The sequence below is a fragment of the Sceloporus occidentalis genome, unplaced genomic scaffold (genome assembly GCF_023333645.1).
Source record: "Sceloporus occidentalis isolate IW3139 unplaced genomic scaffold, rSceOcc1.0.p SCAF_1, whole genome shotgun sequence".
In the NCBI taxonomy this organism is placed as follows: Eukaryota; Metazoa; Chordata; class Lepidosauria; order Squamata; family Phrynosomatidae; genus Sceloporus; species Sceloporus occidentalis.
Window position 1 is genome coordinate 99,191,509 of NW_028316981.1, and position 26,444 is coordinate 99,217,952.

Below are 26,444 nucleotides of genomic sequence, written 5' to 3' on the forward strand. Positions count from 1 at the left end.
AAACACACACTTGGAAATGTAAATGGACAGTTAGAAAAACATTTATTTCATTACCTCTATTCTGCTGTTCTTGTTGCTAAGCTTCAGACTTGATTAATTTCTGGGAGATTAATCATTACTTTAGCTGCAGGCTTTCATCTGCCAGCAGTTAATCAAGTTGATCCCAAATTAGGAAGATTCCTAGCACAAGAGGGGAGGGAGGCCTTTTCAAATGTAAGGCTGTTTTCATTTCATTTTATATTTCTGGAGGCAGACGGTATCTGTGTATATGTGTGCCAAGCTAGGAAAAGGGGTGAGGATAATGTCTTGGTGTAGTATGTGGGCAGTCTCAAATACTGCATGTGATAATGTGTTAATGCAAATGCTGGAAAGGTTCCCTACAGTGTGATAGGGAAGAGAGCAATCCTGCTTGGATAGCACTTTTGAGAATAACACTATTTTAGGGGGAGAATAGCCTCATGTGATAAAATCCTAAATCTTGGGCTATCTTGGGGCCTCTCTAGACAGATAAGACATTAAGAGCCAAGCCAAACCCATGCTATCCTGCCTCTGGTTCTTCCTACCGCTAGTTCTGACCCAAGCAGGATTGCTCTCAGTCGCCAGGCCAGTGCAGTGATGGGCAGGTGTTTATGCAGCTGCCTGCCACCATGCCTTGAAGCTGCTGCCACTGTGTGCCCCTTATGTGCCTCTGTTGCCGTGTATTCTGAAAAGACTACCATCGTGGTCATTAAGGTCAGAAATAGAACACCTGGCTACATTCACATGGCCAGGGGTCCCATCTGATGCCACAGGACATGACGGGGGTCTTCTGAGAAGATGTGATGGCAGAAGCAGGTAAGAGCCATGTGGTGCCTTGTTGAGTTGCCACAACACTCTCCAACAAACAGCAGGACTGTTTGACCTACATCAAGGCCCCTTGAGGGTGGGATGAGTCCAGGACCACCAGATTGGCATCTGGACTAGTCAATCCTGGCCTGGAGCTATTGGCATGCACTGTCCATACAGGACAATTTGAAGCTGGGGAGAGCACAGGACTTTTGGTCCATGCATACAGGCTCAGGATCATTTTAGAACAGGATGGGGGGGGGGGGTTCAAAACTATAAAGAGATTTCTAGTTACTTTTGACTTTGAAAAGGCCCCTTCTGTCCCTAAACAGCTCTGAGAAGTTACAAAACATAACAAAATGACCTCCCTACCACACATACACCCCCTAAAGGTTATAAGTTGCCTTTCTCCATAATAAAACATTTGGGGAGGGGTGTCAGGATGATATGAAGAGTATACCTTCAAGGCCCATTGGGTGGCACTGGTGGCCCCAGACTTTTGGAAGTTACTTAATCCTGATTCATGATACATTATTTCAGAATATTTGTCAATTTAAAATATAAACCTGCAGCTTAATATGAGCTGGTTTTTTCAGTTGTTTAAAAGTATATACAAAAAACTATACAACGTATATATTTAAAGTGGCTGAAATACGACTGAAACAAAATGCTAAACTGGCAGCTAAGCTGGCATTGCGACTGTCTTCCTCTCCTCTCTTTACCATAGCTATCTGTGCTTCTGGAAAACCTGCTCTGGAGAGTGTCCCAGTGTCCCAGAGATCTGTAATGACAGAGAATTGCAGGGGAATGACTTATTATTCTGCTCAGCTCCGTTGACATCACTGGATCCTGGTCCTTGAGTGTTAATGTAAAAAACTTTGTTGATGTAAAAAATGTGGTTAAAAGGATAGAAAACATTTTTAAACTGCTGAAGATATTTTTGTTGCAGCAATCTGGACAGCATTAGAAAACCTGTAGAGAGTTGCCAATTTTCCCTCCCACTCCCCAATATCAAAGTGGGGAAAGAAAAAAGTGCTAGAAAAGATAAAGAAAACTGGATTTTAGACCTGGGAAAGTAGCCAACGTATTTATTTCAATTAATGTCAAACAATTCCTTTTGACACAAAACTGCCTTTTGCAATAAGCAAGCAGAAGGTCCAGCCTTAGTCACTGGAAAAACCCCTGATTGAAATTCTGCCCCCCTTGAGATTATGACATATCGGATAAATGTCTGTGTTGTGAGTATACAAGCCTATTAACAGCTGTGGTAATTGAAATGATATTTTCATTTAAAACTTTAATGCATTTATGGAGTCACTTTAATAAATCTACAGAATACATAGCTGCTAAAGTGGTTTCTTTCCTGGCATTAAATCAAAGGACCTTGTCAGTATTATGAAAAGTTAATCAATTTTCAATACAAAAGTAGACAAAAGGAAATTTCCATTTTTAGGAGGATTGATGCTGGAAGTTATGGTTGGTCTCACTTTTATTGAACATTTTCTATCTTAGGTGAAGGGTCATTTTTAAAAGCATGATTTCTTGAAATTGCCATCAATGGAATGACCAAGCTTGGAATTATAAACAAAACAAAGGACTCTGGGACTATACACACAAAAAATGGGTTCTGGACCTACAGTATGTCAGGAAAGTTGATAATGCCCTGGAGAGAAAAAATATATATAATTAATTTCATGGCTTCCTTTATAGGAGAGTTTTCATGTGGAGCTTCAGTACAGTATATTGTATTTAGTTTTTATTCTTGGATAACTTGGATGCTTTGTATTCATAAATTATCATTTTTAAATACTGTAATTATAAGCCCCCCCCCCATTTTTTTAACAAAAAAAAACCCTATTGTGCTTTTCTCTAATACAATAACCCAAGGCCACAATAATAATGCCATTTGAGTCATTGATTTACAAAATCTGCTGCAATGTGCCTGTATGTTATATGGTCTCATGATATATGAAATCAACAATCATCTATGTAATCTCTGCCTTTAAGACAGTGAATTATATACAAAGCACTTGTGAAGATTAACAGTGATGAAAATGTATAGGGTAAAAGTTGGCATTGCCATAAAAATATTGGTTTTCTCTGTACATACTTGTCATTGTTTCTGTGGCCATTTTCCCCATCTAGGAGCCCAGTATTCATCTGTGCTTGCATTTTCCTATTGAAGAGTTCATTCAATTAAAATTGTTGATAAGTGCTAATGATTCCATGCCTTCTCCCCTTCTCAATAGCAGATGAAAAGGGAAGATCTGGACGACGATTTATTGGATTGTACACCAGAAGATCTGCTCCGTTTTGATGATTACAACAATGATGGCTATCTAACTCTACAAGAACTCTATACTGCATTTCGTAAGTCTTGATACTATTCGAACTGGGTTTTGAAGTGTTGGAAACCTGTAATGAAATGAAGGCGGAGTAGGAGAGGGACTTCTCTCCTTGCAGGCAGTGACTCCTTCCCACTTAAACCCTCAAAATGACCCCAGGCAATGGTGAACATGTGTATGTTTCCTTGTGCCACCACAGAATGCCTTTGGTAGTAGATGGTATCAAGCAGTGTAAAATCTGTGTGGTGAGTAGTATTTGCAATGGTGCTGATAAAAGCAAATGAGCATAGCTAGAGCAAAACAAATGCTTCAGGAATAAACAAATGTTAAGATACCATGAGGAGGAGAAATAGAAACTCCAGTTGTTGTCAGGATCAGCCTTTTTATTGGACAACAGATTTTGAGTGTTACAAGAGGTCAGCAATTTTTAATGGATTTATTCATTTATTGTTGTGTTGTTGGAGTACTTGTGGGATCATCTGCCTAAGGTAGAAAATGCTGGCATTGGGTATTACATATGTTGAGATGGATATAATATTTCACTATTTTTGTTCTGGAAGCAAAACGTAATTTTTGCAGTTTTCTTCATGTTATGAGAAAGTCTTCAAAAACTGCATAGAACTGAAAAAACAATTTCATGTAGACATGTTTGGGTTTTTTGGGGTGATGTATAGAAAACATTTTGTGCACAGGTAACAGCATTTTCTCTTCAGAAAACATTATTTCTGTACAGAAGCAACATTTACTCTTCAGAAAATACTGTTTGTGCAGAGGAACAGTGTTTTCGACTTAGAAAATGATGTTTTCTGCACACATAAAAATGTGAAAAATTTGCATAGAATAAATCCCAAACTGCAAAGATTTTCATCATTCCAGGTTTCTGGTTTTCTGACTCTTGGCATGGAGATTTTCTGTACCATTTTGGAATGTTTTTGAATATCCTTTCTATCTCTTCACTCTGAACTGGATGACGAGGAGCTGCCATTTGCTTCTGCAGGTCGGACAGCATAATGTCATGCGGTAGCCTTTCTGCGTGTTAATAAATTATGTGTGTTTTTCATTAAATCTTGTTGCAATCTAATGCAATTTTTAAAAAAAATATATCGTGTCAGATGTGGTAAAAAAGAGCAGCCTCTCCTTTCTGTGCATTTGAGAGCTGTTACATGGTTTTGCTCCTTAGCTGGCAAATTGCTATCTCCTTACCCCTACACTGATAATATAACACTAAGAGCAAGTGGTGAAAGAAAGTAGGGCTCCCTCCTTGTACATTTGGTGAATCAGCTGTTAACATGAACATGTAGGACAAATGTCAGTGGAAAACTGCTGTAATAGTAGCTGTGATGGTTCCATTACTGTGATGTGACATTTTTGCTATTTACAAGAAGCGGCTTTATCAGAGAACATGTTTAACTCTCTTTTGTCTACTAATGGATACTTGATCTGAGGAAACTTGATGACACTTTGAACATTGAGAAGAATGCAGTTTTGCCATTGTGGCTTATGTATTTTATTTTAATGTATGCTGGAGAATGGCTACAGGGACCTCACTCTGTCTGGGCTGTAGATAATAGCACTCCAGTTGTATACAGCAATCAAAGCAAGAACACCTCATCTGATTATACACACACACACACACACACACACACACACAAAGAGAGAGAGAGAGAGAGCTAAAGTCATTTCTCTGTTTTTTTGCTATATTCATTATGAAGAGTAAATAAAAAGACTACTATTGAAGACCATATCTTCTTGTGTGGTGTTCAAGCAATAGTGATCTTTTGGTGAAAGCACTGCTTGTCCAGTTTTTGGAAGCAAAATTTCAGAGGATTCAATGCACCTCAAAGCCCATTATCATTCAAATACCTGCTCTTTGTAATGGATTATGTAATAGATTCTCATCCCTTTTCATTCCTTATCTTTCCATATATCTTGACACCTTTCCTGGTGCAAATATTGATTCAATGCCAGGGAAAGGGGGGGTAGGCCCAGAAGAGACTAAGCTTTATATTAAATGAGTTAAATAAATCCAGAATTATACTCTTGGACTGCATCCACACTGCTCTTTGACACCACTTCATCTGCCATGACTCAATGCTATGGGATTCTGGGACATGTAGTTTTGTGAAACATTTAGCCTTTTTTTGTCAAAGAGCTCTGCTGCCACAACAAACTACATTTCCCAATATTCCATAGTATTGAGCTATGACAGTTAAAGTGGTGTGAGACTGGATTAGTTCAGCAGTGCAGATGCAGCGTTTGTGATGGTCACAAGGATTGAGTTTATACACGATCTGTTATTGGCAGCAGCCCTCCTCACTTTTGCCTTCTTTTCTTTGTCCTGGCAGTGGTAAATTGGATGAGTTCCTTTGATTTTCCTTGTCTTTTGAAATGTGCTTGGAGAACTCTTAGAAAGCTGTTTTCTTTTGGTAGTTCTCAGAGAAATGTGGAGAGGAAGGAGAGAAATTAATCATGAGATAAACCGAGGAACTTACGCATAACCAGTACAGATATTGCCTAAATGGGAATTAGCCTCTAGAGGAGATTGTCAACAGTACCAGAACCATTTCCAATGGGATTTTGAAGTTATGAATAAATTCAGCATACAGCCTGCATTTTCTATTTTTGTACCAATAATCTGCTTTTAGGAGTTCTGAAGTTACAGATTTTGGGCAATTACTCTTTCTCTGATGTTTGAAACTTCAGAATCAAATGAAAGTTTTATTTTATTTTTTCTCCAAGACTTCCAAGAGCAGTAGGGTTTTACTTCAAGAATTTTTTCTGTACTATTTTTGTTACTTAAGCATGAAAAAGCTATTCTGAAATGGAAATGGACCTTCTTTTTTATGTCTTTTTGCTCTTCTTAAATTCAAACAAAAATAAAGAAATAAATAAAGCTTATGTGTTTTTTTTAATTATCAGTTTTAAAGGCTTGTGTTTTTATTTACCTAAAAGGGTCTGGGGAAAAAAATATAGAGCTTAGTTAGCACACTGGATCTGTTTTCCACTGTGGTTGCATTTAATTCATTGCATCCTATCTGGAAGAATAGATGTGTAATAAAAAATATAACCTCATGTGTTAAGTAGGCCATAAAGAGAATTAACCTTGCCATAAAAACCTAACACACAGTTACTGGGAACTGTATGTGGATCAATGGTTTTTCAAAGTCACAGGAAACATAAGACAAATTCCACAAGCCTTTGAAAGTATTTGTGGTTCATTGACTTTTAAATAGGCAATGAAGTCTGAGACAGGTGCAAAAAATTACACAGAGACCAAAATTAGTAAGAAGAGTTTGAAATTATAGGGTAGTTAAACCCATAACAAACTATAGAATCTTATCAATGCAATATGAGCTGTAACCCAGCATAACCACCAGAGGATCACCTTTGAACTGCTGGTCAGCTATTGAAGTGGCTAGTTCCTATGACATGCAGTTTATCAGAGTCTACTCTGTATTAATAATGGAATGTAGTCAGTCAGGAAAATGTTTCCTCGGCTGCCACAGAGCAGAAAAGGCATGTTTCCTTACTGGCAATGGCATAGTGAAGCTGTTGTGTCCAACAAGAAAGCAAACAGGTTTAGTTTGTTATCAGAGACTGCAATTCATGGCTGTTTAACACATATTGTGGTTGGGTTGTAATTAGTGGTGCATAAGTTTTCCTCAGCTTGAATTGGATTGAAACAAACTATAGACGTTCCTTATTTCTTTTTTCTGAGTCAATCTATATACAGGGCACCCATGGAGTGCTACATATTGCAGGTCAGCATTTATGCAACAGAATCCCCCCCCCCCCCGGCCTCTTCCTTTTCCAGAGTCTGGCACTTCCCAAACCTGTTCTAGAGGTTTCCCAAAGTCTTTGAAACACAGGGTAAGGTATAGTGAGCAGGAGGAAGATGCATGATGAGGAAATGCATTCCACTGGTGCTCAGTGATGTTCCCATCCCTGGTGTCACCTGGTGTGTGTGGGGCTGCCTGGAGGATTAACAAGGGGGTGCCTAAAAGGTGCACTTTTTCTCCTTCGCTGCCATGGCAGCCTACTCTTGAGAAGGAAACTGCCACAAAGCCATGAGGGGCACACTCGCCTACGTCCTTCACCATGGTTGCAGCCTCCATTTGAGGAGGAAACTGCCATGATTGTGAACCCATGACACTGACTTGGTGTCACCCCTCTTCTGGTGTGTCACCTGGTGTGGACCCCACCCCTGCACTCTACTAGCGATGCCACTGCCAGATCTTTTCATTCCATGGATGGATGGACACTGTTGGATTTTACCAATAATTTCACCTACCCCATGAGTCCACCACCCATCCTGCCAACAAACCCACAGAAATCAATTCTTCTATCTTAATGGGCTGGCATTTCAATACCAGCAATCAGGAGGAAGGTCTCCATCACCTTCTTCTCATCTCTCCTACCTGTTGAGATGTTAAACAGAACAGAAGCCTTTAAGAAATGTAGGTTTTGGAAGAACTACAGCAATGGTGAGGGCAGGATGAAGGTTGGGAATGGCTAGGGAAAAGGTTTGGTGGAAGGCAGATAAAAGAGGAATTCTTCTCAGATTCAAGGATGCATAGTTTGTTGTTCTGTGCCTTCAAGTCAGTTCCAATCTATAGCAAACTTATTAGAGGATTTTCTTGTCAAGAGTGCCTAGTAGGTTTCCATGGCCCAGTGGGGAGTCAAACCCTGTTCTCCTGAGCTGTCCAACACTCAAATCAGTACACCATGCTGGCTGTCAGTTCATAATTACAAGCCCTTAAATAAACTCACTGGCATCATGAAAAATGAAAAGGAAACTAGTATAGGATGAAATGTTCACCACACATGAAATGGTCATGACTTAGGATTGCCAATAAGCTTATTATTGTTGCTTACAATGATTAATATTGAATTGTGTAATTTATCTGTTCATGTGGTTTCCATAAACTATTAGGCTAAAACAAATCCTACTTTGATTTCTTGATCACTCTTTAGATCTGCACAGGCTTAATTTAGCATTTTTTTCAGAATGTTCAGTAGGCATTTTCAATAGGTTAACATTTATTGCAGTCTAATTAATACCATCAGTCAGTGACATCATGACTCAATGACACTATCTCCCAAAATACTTATGTTAGATGTGTTTCAGCAAATGCTTCAGCTGTATGAATCAGGAGGCTGTATGAAGAAAATCTCCTGAATTTGACAAGCTGTACTCTCCAATTTTCTGACTACCTTTAAGTGTTAAAGCATCTATGGTTTTTCTCTGTATGACTGTGATTACAGGTTTGCCTGTATCCCAGAACTTCTTTTCTTCACACAGTGAAACGATTTTACCATTCCCATTTTAGTACACATCACTGCAAAGTTGTAATTCTGGCTGCTAGGTGACTTATAAAAATATATACATGTTGTAAACCAGTGATAAAATGCTGACCAAGTGATGTGGTTTGGCTTATTTTTAAAAGAAGGTGGCATGGTGTGCATGTGGGGGTGAGGAATTTCATATTATCTTCAGCTTTAGCAAAATATCAGTATTCTCCCATTCCTTCTTCCCTCCCAAATGTCCAGATTCTGTTGTGAAGATGGAAGCAACAGAACATAAATGGAGATCATTATGGTAGTCTCAGCATGATACTTTTATAAAATCTGAAGAAATATGAATTTCTGTCTGAGATTTGTCATTTACAAGTAAGCTAGCTTCTTCCCACACAGCAGGGTGGAAGTAATGAGAGAATTATGGTAGGGAGCTGGGAGCCTCTCTGATGGTTTTTGTTTAATCGTAAAAAAGATAATGCTCCCAGAATTCAGGAAGAGTTGCCTCTCCCTGAATAAAACTAAGGTGTACCACTCATTGTGAAAAACCATTTCTTAAAGAAACAGAACTTCTCCTGAGGAAGCAATGTCCTATGGAAATCTGTGCAATTTTTTGAGACCGCATTATTTTAAGCAGTGGCAAAGAGCAACTGTCCAACTCACCTTTATAACAGCTAAACGTTGATTTAAAGTGGATAGTCAGAGGAGCTGTGCGATATGGAAGCTATAGAAGTGGATGCCAACAAATCCTTCAATCTAGAGAAGTACCAAAGATGACTTATATATACATGCAGTGGCATTTGCAAGCAGGGCAACTATATCCTGGCTAGTATACTGTATAAACTGTGAGAGCCCTAATGGTGTAGCAATCTGAGTGTTGGACTATGACTCTGGGAGATCAGGGTTTGATTCCCACTTAAGCATAAAAACCCACTGGGTAACCTTGAGAATGTCACACTATCTCAGCCTCAGAGGATGGCAATGGCAACCCAACCACCCCCAACCAGCCAAGAAAACCCTACGATAGGCTCACCTTAGGGTCACCGTAAGTTTTTTTAAAAAATGATCTGGAGGCACACAACAACAAAGTATAAATTGTTTAAATTAAATTACTAAACTTAAGAAAAGATTGACATTTTTAGCACATTTTTACCTTTCTGAGTGGAATTTTGAGCCAAATTCGAATTGGTAGTCCCAGCTAGAGAAGATCCATTGAATCATTTGCTGAATGGGAAGTCAACACTTGTCTAAATCTGATGGGTTCAATAAGAATTAGCAACTTGATTTAGGTCTTATTCTCCCAATCTACTGATGACTTCTGCAGGTGACTTCTTTACATATCCATTAGCAAAAAAAGCTGAGTTTTAATTTTTAAAAAATGTCATGTGTATTTGATGCAATGTGCCTATGGTGCCTTCATGTTCTGATGGTGCTCTTCTCAAAGAAAACCAGTTCTCTACTTTGTTGTTGTTAACTGCCCTTGAGTCATCCCTGACCCATGGCAACCCTATGAATGAAACATCTCCAAGAACCCCTGTCCCCTACTGCTCTACTTAGTTATTGTAATTTCATCCCTGTGACCTACCTGATTGAATCTATTCATCTTGTATGTGGTCTTCCTCTCTTTCTACTGCCTTTCATCTTTATTAGCATTATTGTCTTTTCTAATGACTCATGCCTTTTCATTATGTGGTCAAAGTAAGACAGCCTCAGTTTGATCATCTTGGTTTCCAGGGATATTTCTAGCCTTATCTGCTCAAGGATCCATTTGTTTGTCTTTTTGGCTATCCATGGCATCCTCAGCTCTCTTCTCCAGCATCACATCTCAAATGTGTTGATTTTCTTCTTATCTGCCTTCTTCACTGACCTGCTCTTCCAGCTGTACATGGTGAGAGGGAATACAATGGTTTGGACGATTCTAACTTTAGTTGCATATCTTTGCTCTTTATGATCTTGCCTGGTTCCTTCCTAGCTGCCCTTCCCATTCTCAGTCTTCTGATTTCCTGACCATAGTCTCCATTCTGGTCAAATTTTAATCCAAGAATGGGAACTCTTTAAGTATTTCAATTTCCTCATTGTCTAGGTAGAATTTGTGTAGTTCCTCTGTGGTCATTATTTTTGTTTTCTTTATATTCAGCATTAAATCTGACTTTGCACTTTCTTCTTTCACCTACTTCAGAGAGTGTTCCAGATCCATGTTGTTTTCTGTTATTAGTATCATGTCATCTGCATATCTTAGACTGTTGATATTTCTCCCTCCGATCTTTACTGCTCTGTTATGTGAACATAATTTATCTGTATTTCTTTATTTGACTTCTACCCCATCCTTCCTCTTAAGAGCTTGGGGTAACTAATACACTGGGCTAGGTAATCCTTTGGTCTGATCTTGCATAGGTTTTTTTTTTTTTTAATAAAAGGCAATGGCAGCTTGGGGACACCATTAACAAATACTTTCATCTACATTGTTTACCTAGAAGCAAGGCAGAATGAATCAATGAAATTGCTTCTGACTAAACACAGAACGGTAGAGAATGTGTCATATTTGAATGAGTCAGCTGCTTCTTTGGAAACCTGCTGAGTTTGTCTTGAGATGCTGTGAAACCAAAATAATGTCTGTGGCATCAGATCCATGATGGCTTTTGCCTACATGAAGGTTATCACTTGTAATGTTGTGATCACCCAGTGAGAAACATGAATGTGTGACTCAGTCCTTGGAGAACCACTGGTAAAGTGCTAACATGGCAGTTTTTACCATATAATAACCTACAAAACAGTAGGAAAAAGAGAACATCTACAGATAAACTCCATCATAGAATGCTCCTAATTAACTGACAAGAGAGAGGGTACTAATTTGGAAAGCTCATAGACAAGCTGGATAGGACTTTAAATATGTTCAGATGATTGCTTTTGAATAGATGTTTTGGAATGAAATCTGACTAGAGGTCATTAAAATTAGGCAAGTCACTTATGGCTTTACCTTTATATAATTCCCTAATGCAATGATGAAGGAGGAAGTTGGCAGGTGTGATGTTCTGGCTAGTGGGGGAAATATGAGCTTCTAGTACTGTATAATGTACAGTAATCAATCTGGGCAGGTCAATTAGCAATACAAATGTGTCAAACAGAGGGAAAACAAGCACTCCGTCACAATGATTCTGTCTTGTCAACATTGTGTGAATTAATAACATGTCATTAACACTGAAGTTAAAGTCTCTGTAAATTATAACTCAGTGCTCATTAGAGTTCTCCAGAATGTCATTCATTTGTGACAGCTTGGCTCAACATTGTATCAGGCTTGGTGACAATGTAATGCAGCCCCTCAGTTGAATGTTGTCATTTAAGAAGCAAGAATACAACTGTATCTGATGAAATGAAATATACTTTGGGGGGAATGTTGTTTTATTGTGGCTGCTAAAAACAGTGTCTTCACCCATAGGTCACTTGTGTCCAACTTCCACATTAACCTGAAATATTTAAACTATTTTTTACATTTAGGCCAAGTATCAATTACTGATCTCAACTACACCTGAGTCAAAGGGATTTTCCTAACTGTTGACTTAGCACTTTTTTCAGTGGGTCTACTCTAGTTGGAACAAGAAGAACAGTATTGTCTCAAGCAATTTGATATATCTCAAGTAATTTAACAATCTGGGTATGAGCCAATGGCTTCTTTGGGAATTCAAAGTATGTAGCAGTAATTGTTCCCCATTTCTTACATTCTTATTTTCTGTACAAAGAATACAATTGCATATAAAGGTCCCACTGCAACTTTTCCCCTGCTCACGGTTTGTGGAACATTTGACCTTATAATAATAATAATAATAATAATAATAATAAATTTATTTCTATACCGCCCTTCTATATAATCGGGGCGGTGTACAACATTATAAAACATTCATACAAATGACATGGGTATACAATTAAAATTAAAATACAACAATACAACAAGAATCAAAACAATCTACCCAGCTTGCCACTGCTGGCATAGGGAGGGGAAGAGCTAATTGGGGCATGTGTCAGTGAATGCTGACCTAAACAGGAAGGTTTTAAGCCCCTTTTTAAACTGGGCCAGGGAGGTGGCCGAGCGGAGCTCAATGGGCAGGGAATTCCAGAGGGTTGGGGCCAAGATGGTGAAGGCTCTCCTAGACGTAGAGGCTAGCCTGGCCCCTGGGACCCTCAATAACTGCTGCCCAGATGTTCTGAGAGAGCGGGGCGGATTGTATGGGGAGAGGCGGTCCTCAAGGTATCCTGGGCCCAAGCCATTTAGGGCTTTATAGGTAATAACCAGCACCTTGTATTGCGCCCGGAAGTGAATAGGCAGCCAGTGCAGGTCTTTGAGCACTGGTGTTATGTGGCTGGCTCTGGATATGCCAGTAACCAGCCTGGCTGCCATATTTTGCACTAATTGTAGCTTCCGGGTATGGTACAAGGGCTGCCCCATGTAGAGGTTACCAGAGGGTGTACTACCGTTTCAAGGTGCCTCCGGTCCAGGAAGGGACGCAGCTGGCGAATCAGCCGAAGCTGATGACAGGTGCTCCTGACCGTCGCGTCCACCTGAGCTGTAAGGTGGAGAGACGAGTCAAGGAGCACCCCCAGGCTGCGTACCGAGTCCTTCACGGGAAGCGTGATCCCGTTCAGGACAGGTGGAACCACCGCCATCCCCGGGCCGGGGGAGCCAATCACGAGTACCTCCGTTTTCTCTGGATTCAGACTGAGTCAGTTTTCCCTCATCCAGCCCATTACCGACTCCAGACAGGCCACGAGAGGAGAGATGCCATCCTCAGTCACTGCAACTGTCGGAGACATAGAGAAGACTATTTGGGTGTCATCAGCGTACTGATAACCCCGTGCCCCATGTCTCCGGATGATCTCTCCCAGCGGTTTCATGTAAATGTTAAAAAGCATGGGAGACAGAATGGCTCCTTGAGGGACCCCAGATGTAAGGGCCCTCTTATCGGAGCACACGTCTCCCAGCTGCACCATCTGGAACCTCCCAGGGAGGTAGGAACGGAACCACTGGAGCGCAGTGCCCCCAATTCCCACCTCGGCCAGGCGCTCCAGAAGGATACCATGGTCTATGGTATCGAAAGCCGCTGAGATGTCCAAGAGCATCAACAGGGACACGCTTCCCCTGTCGATGCCCAGCCGGAGATCATCGACCAAGTCGACCATGGCAGTCTCAACCCCGTAACCCGCCCAAAAGCCGGTTTGAAATGGGTCCAGATAATCTGTATCGTCCAAGATCGATTGAAGCTGAATTGCAACCGCCCTCTCGATCACCTTCCCCAAAAATGGCAGCAGCGAAACTGGCCGATAATTATTATACATCAGGGGGTTGAGGGAGGGCTTTTTTAACAGCGGTTTTACAATGGCCAATTTTAAGCTGGATGGAAATTGCCCATCCCTCAAAGATGTATTTATAATCCGGTGTAACAATGAAGTTACCACTGGTCCCCCCTGAGCCGCTAGCCATGAGGGACAGGGATCGAGAGAGCAGGTTGTCTTCCGAACACTTCCAAGGATCTTGTCCACATCATCGGTACTAACCATCTCAAACTGATCCAGTTTAATAGAGTTCACGGAGGCTCTGGACGCCTCTACTCTGGGTTCTGCCCTAATGCCAGCGTTAAGACCTTCGCTTATCCGAGAGGTTTTATCCGCGAAGAAGTTGTTAAATTGGTCGCAGCAGGCCTTAGAAGGTTCAAGGATCTGGTTCGGGGCAGGAGGGAGCTGAGTTAGCTCCCTGACTACCCTGAACAACTCTGCTGGACGCGACTCCGAGGACGCGATACGAGCACCATAGAACGAGTTCTTAGCTGCTCGTATCGCCTCTCCGTAGTCCTCCAAAAGGCGGTCTAGAAGAGTCTTGTCGGCTAAGCGTAGGTGTTTCCGCCCGCGATGCTCTAGCCATCGCAGAATCCGCTTCCTCGCCCGGAGATCTTCCATATACCAGGGCTTTCACTTGGAAGCAGGCCTGAGAGGGCGCTTGGGAGAGACCGGTATCCCAGATACCAGTCAGGGCATCAACAGAGTCGCTGTCATTTCCAATGATGTGCCCCTCTAGGGCTTCCTGGAACCTTTTGGGTTCCATCAGCCTTCGAGGGTGGACCATTCTAATAGGTCCACCACCCCCGGGGGGGATCTGGGTAGGAGCCTTGATTTTCGCCTCCAACAGGAAATGATCCGTCCATGACAGAGCAGAAATATTAGTTATTTCCGCCCACGGATTTTCCGCGTTCGTACAAAAGACCAAATCGAGTGTATTACCCGCAAAATGCGTCGGACCCGAGACCAGTTGGGACAGGCCCATGGCCGCCATGGTATCCATGAATTCCCGAGCCGCACCGGATGGAACATAGTTGGCCGCGAAGGGGATGTTGAAATCACCCAGGACAAGTAGCCTGGGTGTTTCCAGTATCAGCTCCGAGACCAACTGTGTCAGCTCATTAAGGGAGTCTGTTAGCGCACGGGGTGGCCGATACACCAACAAAATCCCTAGACTGTCCCTGGCCTTCAGGGTCAAGTAAATACATTCGATAAAGGAAGTTTGACGGATGTGGTTCCTGGTGAGAGACAAGGTGTTCTTATGTACCAAGGCAACACACCCCCCCGCCCACCTAACCTGGTCTGGTCTGACATTTTTTTCTTTGTGGAAACAATACAAAAAAGCAAGGGGGGGGGGGACAAAAGAAATTAGAGAAGTTCCAATATAGTCTTTAATGTTTTAGAAGTTGACATTTTTCTCCAAGGCCAAAAACACTTCTCCTCTGTCCTTTATCCACCCATCCAACTTAGATAGGATTTCCTTTGGGGGGGAATGCCCATCCACATGTGTTATAATGTGAGCTTGGGAAGGTTTCTGGCTATTCAAGCAGCATGGGTGAATACAAAGTGACTTTCAAACTCTGGTTATAATACACATTTTGTTTCTGTCAAACTGAAAAATAATGAAGTAAACTGTAAAATATATTTTCTTTCTTTGTTGAAATTAACAGCTTTTTTCTTTAGAAGTGACATTTTGAGAAAGATTCACATGTATATACCCATTATTTTATGCATCATTATTCATGATTCACCACTTGATTGCTTGTGGATGAGCACATGAATTGCCTTCACTGTATCTGAAGTGATGTGAGGTGGGATGAAAGCTTTCTGGTGCTTGAAATGTGATGGTTGCTTCCCATGAGCCAATAGTCATTTAAAGAGGAGATCCCCAAAGGATATTAATGTGTGAGCTTACTTTTATTTGAACAGGCTTCAGATCTTGAGTGTTCATTTGCTGGAAAGCCAGATTGTTGTCAGACTGCGTTGGATATGAACTGGGAAGCCATGGGTTAAAGGAGAACACATCAATAGCCGAACAAAACATGACATGAATTGCATGAATATAATTAATATGCTTGGGTTGTGTTTTTTTTCAAATGTAAATAAATTCAGAGGGTCTCAAGAATCATCAGGACAGCAGATTAGAAGGGGGAGTTTACTCTGAAGATAATTTAATGTAAGGAACTGCAACCCTGGGGACAAATCCCTGAGTCTGTCTAGTATCGCAGACTGATGCTCTGGGGTTTCCGAGATTATCTTTCCCCCCTTGGTCATGACACTGAATCAAATGCATCCCTCAGGCTTTGTTAGTGGTCATAGGACTTTTAAGCAAAAACATTTAGCATTTTGATCCTCTCTTTCTCCAGTCCAATCACAAATAAAAGGTGGCTCCTGAGAATGTTCCTGAAAATGAATTCAGTCTGAAGGAGGTTCTGCAATTAAATTTTAAACCTCCCGCCCCCAAGCTCTTGCTTCCCAACAATGTTCTGACAAAAAAAGGAAAGAAAGAAAGAAAGAAAGAAAGAAAGAAAGAAAGAAAGAAATGCTGCTCTAAAGCTCCCCTTTTCACTGTCAGGAATTATGATTCAACAACTACAACAATCTCTCTGGCTTTGCTTCGCGAACAAAGATTCAGGAAGGACTCATCCCGCGCTTTGTACAAGCGCATTGGTGACTAAAAAGGCCAATCTGGGACAAACAGGTCTGGTTGCAGAAAGCACAGCAGAAAGTCTCCTTGGGTGATGTTTCCGGGTTGTGGTTCTTTCTGCGTTGTCGTTTCTCTTCGAGACTCGTTCGCCATGAGTTTTCAAAAAAGGCTGCAGCATCGTGGATAGTGCGTCTCCATGCCTCCCGATGCGAGGCCAGGGCAGACCATTGCTGGTCATCAATTTGGCCAAGCCTGAGATGTTGTTTCAGGGAGTCCTTGTATCTCTTCTTTGGGGCGCCCCTCTTACGCTGACCCGTGGCGAGTTCACCATAGAATACTATTTTGGGGAGACAATAGTCCTTCATCCTAGAAACGTGTCCTGCCCAGTGCAGCTGTGTCCTCAATAGCATGGCCTCAATGGTGGTGATCCCTGCTTGCTCGAGGACAGCAACATTCATCACATAGTCAGTCCAGTGTATATTTAGAATTGTGCGTAAACAGCACTGATGAAAGCGTTCAAGGAGTCGTAGGTGTTGGCGATAGGTGACCCATGTTTCAGACCCATAAAGCAGAATAGACAGTACATGGCTCTATACACACTGATTTTTGTGCTTTGCCTCAAGTGTTTGTTACTCCAGACTCTTTTGTGAAGCCTTCCGAATGCACTATATGCCTTTGCCAGTCTGTGATCGATCTCTTTATCAATCTTGGCATCTGAGGAGATGATGCTTCCCAGGGAGATGAACTGCTGGATGGACTTAAGCACAGATGTGCCCACAGTGATGTGGGGATGGTAGTGTTCTTCCCGAGGTGCCAGCTGGTAGAAAACTTCCGTTTTCTTCAGACAGACTTCCAGTCCAAAGAGCTCTGCAGCTGTTGCAAAACAAGATGTTAGGCGCTGCAGAGCTGCTTCCGTATGGGCAACGAGGGCAGCATCGTCAGCAAAAAGCAGCTCATGGACTAGATAGTTTAGAGTCTTAGTACGGGCCCTCAGGCGGCTTAAGTTAAGCAGGCTACCATCAGTACGGTAGCGTATATAAATGCCGTCTTCTTCTTTGAGATCTGCCATAGCCCTTTGGAGCATCATGCTGAAGAAGATTGTAAATAGAGTTGGAGCGAGAACACAACCTTGTTTCACAATGTTTGTTATTAGAAAGGGCTCCGAGAGAGCGTCGCCATATCTGACTTGACCTTGCTGGCCTTCATGTAGCAGTATGATCATTTTGAGGAATTTGGGGGGGGGGGGGGAAGCATCCTAGTCATTCCAGGATCTGCCACAGACCTTTTCTACTCACAGTGTCGAAGGCTTTGGTGAGGTCGACAAATGTTACATAGAGTCCTTTGTTCTGCTCTCTACATTTCTCTTGCAGTTGTCTAAGGGCAAATACTATGTCTGTAGTGCTCCTATTGGCTCTAAAGCCACATTGGCTTTCAGGGAGAACAACAACAACAAAAACAACAACAACAACAACAGTAATAATAATAAATTTTATTTGTATCCTGCCTCTCCCACAGGATCGAGGAGAGGGAGGATTTTCAACAGTACACTATGTGTGTATGGAAGAATGAATACAGTGACATGGTATAGTCATCTATAACTGGAATTCAGAGACATAGGCCCAGTACAAACTGCCCCAAAAGGGTGGGCTGGTGGCAGCCTGTTTGCCTATGGAGGGACACAGCAGCAGCCAAACTGCCTGCCATCCTTCTGCCTTAAAAAGAACCCGGGAAAAAAAAGGTTCTTTTTAGGATAGCGTACGCACATCATGAGTGCACAATTAGCGCACTCATGATGTAAGAGACATGCAGCGACATCTATATGCTGAGTGTCGCTTATGTCAAGATGGCAACCCCTGTGTGGATGGGAGGCCACCATTAGGCTGCCGCCATGACGTGCTAGGGTTCCGAAGTGTGTGGTTGCCGCCCGCTCCAGAACCCTAGTATCAGTAGTGGCATGCCGTTTTTGGCCCATCTGTCCTGGGCCATAGTAGTGTTAATCTGGAAATTCACTGGACTATCCCAGCTTCCTTTTCCTCTGATTTTTAGCCCCAGACTGCAGCTTCAGTCCAGTTTCCATCTGCTTTTGAAGCATGTTATCTAAATGCCTCACCTTCAAAGCAGCTGGAAACCACTTTATTTGCCTATTTGTTTCACCCATAACTGAGCAAAAGATCTATTTCCTGAGATGCATGGCACCAGTTCACTCCATTCATCTCAGGATGTAAACCAAGTCTATGAAAGCTGACACTATGTCTTTCATTCAATTAAAGGTGAAACAGATGGGCAAAATAAAGCCGTTTGCAGCTGCTTTGAAGTCCCAAGGGTGCTGCAAGATCCCTTTGCATACTGATAGCAAGATACTTTGGGTTCCAGATACAGTCAAAGGTAATAACTACATTTTGGACCTTGCAACTAAAATTTTCAGTAGTTTAAAAATATGTTTCTGAATTCTGGGAATGATTGAACTCTTGGGCATTTCCTGAACATTTGACTATTTGATTGTCATTGGCAGGATACAGACCACCCAAAGCAGGTGGTCTCCCACCGCCCTAGTTTGCTCCGCGGGGAAGCTGCAGCCTCCAGACCGTGGGGCTTCCCCACGGAGCAAAAAGAACCCTTAAAAATTGGGTTCTTTATATGGCGCCATTGTGACGCCACAATGCGCCAATGGTGCACTTGCGGCATCACAATGGCCCCGGGACGTGTATACTGGGCACTGCCATTTTGACATACATATTATGTACTAGGGTTGCAGGGCGTATATAAGCAGCACCCCGAGGCAACCCTAGTATGTATGCAGGCCAGCGCTTTCGCCGGTCTGTACAGCACCATTGAAACATAAAACCCAGCATGGTATTTGATATTTATGTTTGGATAATAACCAACTGGTATGCCTTCTTTCCCCAGGTAAAACTATTTTTTTCAAAACACAAATGCACATATTAAAGGTATAGAGATCCTTACTTTTCAAATCAGTTTCTACAATATGTTAGGAGAGCTTATTTGATTGTAACCTCTTACTTTGACATAGAGCAGATGTTGTGCTTATTCTAATCATTCACAGTCATTCCCTGTTTGTTTCCATAGGAATCTTCTTCTTCTTCTTCTTCTTCTTCTTCTTCTTCTGTTCAGTTTAAAAAACTTGTTACCTACTGAAGGACTAATCAGACACATCTATTTCTCAGTGCTAACCAAGGGGAAGCATTGTGCTCAAGGATCATTTCTTTTCTAAACCTACAACCCCTATATGTGTCTGTTCATCAGTAAGTCCCATTGAGTTCAATGCAACTTACTCTCTGGCAAGCTTGTCATTATCTGCAGCTTGCTATGGTCCTGTCCTGGTGCTAAAGTATCCTTCAGCAGAATGTTATGCTTTGCCCAACAGGCTTTACCACTTCAGTATGTGGTTTTCTTTCATGTTCCTCCCAGTCTTGGTGCCAAAAATAGGAAATAATTCATTAGTTTACCAACATTGATTTGTTTCCCCCATGAGCTATGCTATAGCTGTACTTCAAAGATGCCATACTAGTCAAGGAAGCCTGAGTCCGCCACATCACACTAAGGCAATGTTGAAAGATCATACTTAAGACTCCCGAGGGAAGGAATGAAGTTTCCTTCAAAGTGATTGAAGCAATTGCCTTTGAGCCATGTTTACCTCAAAAATATACTCTGCAACAGTGTTATTAAACAGCCTGTTTATTCAGTGCCTCCCAGAAGAATGAATTATAAGCCATTCAGTGTGATAACCCTATATTCTGTTGGTGGGGGTGGCTGGGAAGGGGGGAGCACCAACCATCTTGAACATAAGAGAGCTCAGCTTCTGATGTGCTTGACTCCTGCACTGTTTGAATCCATATACTGGTATTTTTTTTAATTTACTGTATTCTCCATATATAATCCTTGATGCAGCATGAAGGCATAAGAGCAACCATCACACAGTGACCAAATGTGCTTGCATGTGTTAGATAAAAATGTAAAGAGAGCAGGAAGAAAGCAAAATAAAATTGATGGGTAGGTCTCCCAATTCTTCAAGGCCTATCTATGTCCCTGAACCCTGATTTCACAGGTCAGGATCCTTTGGATTATATTGCAGAACAGGATACTTGTTTCTCATTAGGGTGTGCAATATGGCAGATAAACATTCTGGTACTATCTTAATTATTAGGGGGGATTATGTAATTATGCTATATTAGAATATTATAAGGGAATCTTCCCAGGAGGCGGGGTGGCAGCAGAGGCAGGATGAACTTCTGTCTGAGATGATTTAGTTCCAGTGAATCTGCACAGCCCAGGAGACTGGATTAGTTAACCCAGGTCCTTTCATGCTCTGTAATTTTGCAGCTTTGATCCATGAATAGAAATTTCTTACTTTCTTCTAGCAACTGTGAAGTTGCAGGAGATCTCATTTATCATCTAGACCCAATATTAATCAGCACACAGGAAATGTGCTGTACCTATGGAATTGCAGCACTTTGTGAAACATATTTGTCATTACCAGTGATTTTGTTATGTTTTGAAGACCAAAAAAAAGAGATGTTTCTTTTGTGTCTGACAAACTGAAACTTATTTTGTACTGAGTGGAAAAGATTATTTTAAAAAATATTAAAATACTGCAACCTCAAAGCCAAACCAAACTCACAGTGCTTTCTGCAAACAAAAACAAAAAAAAGACATGTTTTCTAAATTCCTGGAGCCCTTTCCCACTACACAGTTATAGCACTATGAATCCATATTAACTGCTGTGACTGCATCCTATTGAACCCTGGGGTTTGTAATTGGGGAGGCACTAGAGCTTCCTGGCTAAGAATTCTGAACACCCCTTCCTGGGCTGCAACTCATAGTATTTCATAGAATGTGTTCATGATAGTTAAAATAGAATTATAATTGTTTAATTTACAATAAACTATAATTTTGTAGTGTGAAATGACCTGAAGAGAAGCAATTCACCCAGAAAAAGGACAGTCTGGGCTATATAGAAGGGTTAAATGTTTAAGAACAGCCTTGGGGGCTGAGTACATGATCCCAGATGATCTCTTTGCCCTCCCATGTGCTAGCAAATTGGAGTTTTCTCTTCCTTTGTCTTGTAAACCTATGTGCCACCTGAAGATCTGCACCAGAAGGTTTCCTAACAATGACAGTGCACCTGTGCCCATTCTCTGTTTTACAGAGGATAGGGAATGCTTCAGTCACTTCTGGACTCCCACTCCCACTTCACTGGCCTAGGTTCTGAGTACAGGTCACCAGTGTGACTCTGTGCTATTGTGTGGCATCTAGTACAGTGTTGTACTAAACATTTGCAACATATAACTGTCTGAGAAACCGCGAGTCCACTACATTAGAGAAATGAAGTTGGACTGATCATCCAAAATCAGGGCTGCCATGCAAAAGAGCAAACACTAAAAGATTATTGCAGCTTACAGGGATTAGTTGTAAGTTGGTGGCATTCTGGAGAGTGAAAGAGTTTCATCAAATAATTGTTTTAACAGATTTATCTTTGGTGTTTACTTTTTACAAGAATGGATTTTGTATTGGGGGAAAGTTGTGATGAAAAATTGACCATTCCCCCCACCTCACCCCAGCAGATTGGTTATATGCTGCTTTGGTATCATTCTCATTGTTTACCCTTAATGTGAGTGGCTACACACAGGGAGACACATCCCTGCACATTAAAAAATAGCTATCATTATGAAAGCATGGACTTCCAATTTATGTCTCACACCAGTTTTCTATAAGCAAGGCTATATGTTTTTTCTCCAACCCCATTCCTTTTGTGATGGAATATATGTGCAGGAAATGATAGAGCTTGTTATTTTGTGTCACTCTTTTAATACTGAGGAACAACTTCATGATCTGACCTGAAGGTAATCAATGGGCAGTTGCCACCATTCAATGTTATACAGGAGAAACTGGAAGGATCTGCAGAACAAAGTTATATTTTGGTCTACTCTTTATTCTTGTATGACCAAGGATGGGAATCATGCAGCCTTGCAGATATTGTTCAACTGCAGCACAGCAGCCTCAGCCAGCATAGCCAATGAGAAGGAATGCTGGAAGTTGCATCAGGACAACATCTGGAGAGGCAAAAAGCAAATTGCTGCAGCCCTCTTCATTTGTGTGTTCTTCCTTAATAATTGTTAAGGAAAATGCAACATGGGATATACAGTGAATGAAATAAAACATGTATGTGAGAGTCAGGGTGACTCAGCAGAAGCAATTAGAAGCCACACAGGTGTAAAAGGTAATGGAATTAACAAGTCCTAAATGCCAAGGACAGAAATGCAAAGTGGATAATTGAACACACCTGAGAATTGTTAAGTGGTCAAGGCTGAGATGATGAAATCATTAATTATGGGTTGAACCAAGAGAACCAATGAGAGTGGATGTACACGCCCACTGGGTGGATACTGACAAGAGTGGGTGGTATTTTGCAATGACTATAATAATGGCTATGAATCCCAATGTATTTTGTGGGTAGTAGTGAGGAGTTGTATTGGATAGATTTGGAGCTGTATATAGTAGAATAAAGTAGATCTTTTATATAAGACTACTGAGTTGTCTGGTGTCTTGAGTGAAGATACAAGAGCCAGCTGGATCCTGAAGAAGTGTGAAGACTTCTGTGGAAGCAAGAGTGAGAAGGCTTGGAGAGTTTGTCAGGGTCTTCAGCCTATTCTCTGTAACTCTGCTGCTTTAGAGCAAAGCTTTAACCACTGGCCAAAACTGGTCAGCGCCGGTGCGTAACAAGGTGGTGAGTTCGAGCCAGAGGTGAAGAGCAACAACTCCCATCATCCCTGACAATAATATCTTTTGCTGTTTTGACCTCACTCCCACTTTTTTTTTGTGAAATGTTTGAGGAGATGTGACTGGAGATTCAAAGCCTGGTCTACCAGAGTCCTAGTTCAGCATTCAAACCACTGGCTGAATATGCTTGGTAGAAATAATGTAGTTTGACACCACTTTAACTGCCATGGCTCAATGCTATGGGATTTGTAGTTTATTTATTATTATTTCTGTCAGAGAGATTGGTGTCAAACTACATTATTTCTGCCGTGCAGGTGCAGCCTACATTACATTGGTTCTCTGAAGGAAGACTAGACTAGACTATGTTTAGAAAGAGCCATTGTGGCAAAAAATTGCTCCATTGTCGCTAAAGTGAAAATTTTGTAAGATGTGATCTTTTTAAAGAAAAATGTAAAAATTATTTATTTATTTATTTAAAAAATTAAAACAGTTTTAAAAATTAAAAATTAAAAATTATTAAATCCTGGGGCCTCTCCTTTCTCTTCCCACTGAGCCTCCCCTCACTACACCATCTCTTCAGCATTTTTAAGGGATGCAGACGAATGCCACAGCCCATTTCTACTAAAAGGCAGATGTTTGGGGAACAGTAGAGTTCACCCCCCCCCTTAGGATGTCAACCGGTCCAGCCACACACCCCACACTCCTCCCACCTAATGGCACTCCTGACCCTCTTACTTCAGCTGTGCATTGTCCCCCTAAACCTAAACCTCTCTGGAGAGTTGGGAAACTGTTTCTAGAAACACTGAGTGGGCAAGGAAAGGGAAACCACCGTTGAACAAGAGTCAACTTGCATTGCATGGGATCTTACTTTTTGAATTATACTATGGAGCAATTACTTCACTACATTCTAATTCAGCACACAGACCCACACTGAGGCTACATGAGTGTGTTTTGAAGGTCACATAAATGCTTGATATATTTATAATAGCTTTTCTGTTTTTACAAACATAGACGTATGACCCTAATTATTCTCCAACTATGCTCCAGGGTACTGTGATATTGCATACGAGGTTATTTAGGTTCTTCAAAGTCCAAAGGAAGCAGTTTTATATCAGACTATTATACCAAACCATCCAGCTGTCCCAATTTGACATGGAAAACCTCAAATAATCCTCTGTTGTCCCACTTGTTCAGATGCTTTTAAAATCTCTCTCTTTCTCACAGTTTTTTTCCTTTCTCCCTGATTATTTCAGTTGCTGCAAACTGAGTTCAAAGTATAACAGCAGTTTAAGCTCTACTAATTCATCAGAGGGAAAGGAAAGAAGGAGCCAGGGTCTTGTCCTTTCCAGTAGGGTCAGGCAAAAGCAAACTGCTGCAGCCTCTCCTGGCTTGGATGTTCCTCCTCATTAATAATGTTTGCCATCTTGGCCACACACTGACATTGATTGGCCACATGTACCCAGGTTTTCATCTGTGAAATATTAGTATGCTATACCAGACATGTGGCTCAGAATTGTCTGCTCCAACTGGTTGCAGTTCTGAAGGGTATGAGGCAACACTAACAACAAATGCTGAAATATATATGCACACTATATACACCCAATTAATCCTTTGCCAACCCACTATTTCACCTGCTTTTAAGATGTCCCAGTTTCTCTTCCCAGTGTGGAAAGTCCACTTGTGTGCCCTTGCTAATCATCTTTTGTAAAATGCACACATAGGAAAATGTTTGATCTTTTCCAGGCCCATTTTCCATTTCATAGAATCATAGAATCGTAGAGTTGGAAGAGACCACTAGGGCCATCCAGTCCAACCCCCTGCCATGCAGGAAATCCAAATCAAAGCATCCCTGACAGATGGCCATCCAGCCTCTGTTTAAAGACCTCCAAGGAAGGAGACTCTATCACCTTCCGAGGAAGTGCATTCCACTGTCGAACAGCTCTTACTGTCAGGAAGTTCCTCCTAATGTTCAGGTGGAATCTCTTTTCCTGTAGCTTGCATCCATTGTTCCGGGTCCTGTTCTCTGGAGCAGCAGAAAACAAGCTTGCTCCCTCCTCAATATGACATCCTTTCAAATATTTAAACAGGGCTATCATATCACCTCTTAACCTTCTTTTCTCCAGGCTAAACATCCCCAGCTCCCTAAGTCGTTCCTCATAGGGCATGGTTTCCAGACCCTTCACCATTTTTGTCGCTTTCCTTTGGACACGTTCCAGTTTCTCAATGTCCTTTCTGAATTGTGGCGCCCAGAACTGGACACAATATTCTAGGTGGGGCCTGACCAAAGCAGAATACAGTGGCACTATTACTTCTCTTGATCTAGACACTATACTTCTATTGATGCAGCCTAAAATAGCATTGGCCTTTTTAGCTGCCGCATCACACTGTTCACTCATGTTCAACTTGTGGTCTACTTGGACTCCTAGATCCCTTTCACACGTAGTTTCATTCAGCCAGGTGTCACCCATCCTATATCTGTGCATTTTATTTTTCCGCCCTAAGTGCAATACCTTACATTTCTCTGTGTTGAATTTCATTTTGTTAGCTTTGGCCCAGCTTTCTAGTCTATTCAGGTCATTTTGAATCTTGATCCTGTCCTCTGGGGTATTAGCTATTCCCCCTAATTTGGTGTCATCTGCAAATTTGATAAGTATGCTCCCAATTCTGTCATCCAGGTCATTGATAAAGATGTTGAATAGCATTGGGCCCAGGACAGAGCCCTGTGGGACCCCACTGGTCACTTCTCTCCAGGATGAAAAGGAGCCATTGTTGAGCACCCTTTGGGTTCGGCCGGTCAACCAATTACAGATCCATTTAACAGTTCCTTTGTCTAGCCCACATTTTACAAGCTTGTTTGCAAGAATGTCATGGGAAACCTTGTCAAAGGCCTTACTGAAATCAAGATATACTATATCCACAGCATTCCCTTCATCTACCAAGCTGGTAATTTTATCAAAGAAAGAGATTAGATTTGTCTGGCATGACTTGTTTCTCTGAAACCCATGTTGACTTTTTGTGATTATGGCATTGCCTTCTAGATGTTCACAGACTCTCTGTTTAATGATCTGCTCCAGAATCTTTCCTAGAACTGATGTCAGACTAACTGGACGATAATTGTTGGGATCCTCTTTTTTCCCCTTTTTGAAGATGGGGACAACGTTTGCCCTTCGCCAGTCTGCTGGGATCTCTCCTGTTCTCCAGGAGTTTTCAAATATGATTGCCAATGGCTCCGATATTACTTTTGCCAGTTCTTTTAATACCCTTGGATG

At 41.6% G+C, this 26,444-nt stretch overlaps 1 protein-coding gene across 3 annotated transcripts in view; it reads left to right on the top strand.

Annotated features, from left to right (window-relative positions):
• FSTL4 (follistatin like 4) overlaps positions 1-26,444 on the top strand; it is a 645,791-nt gene that overhangs the window by 382,796 nt on the left and 236,551 nt on the right. For 2 of the 3 annotated variants that reach the window (XM_089530298.1, XM_089530316.1), the window contains exon 6: positions 3,075-3,195. In XM_089530298.1, the coding sequence (XP_089386424.1) occupies positions 3,075-3,195 (121 nt within the window). The remainder of the gene's footprint in view (positions 1-3,074; positions 3,196-26,444) is intronic. The other variant, XM_089530307.1, reaches the window with a different exon arrangement.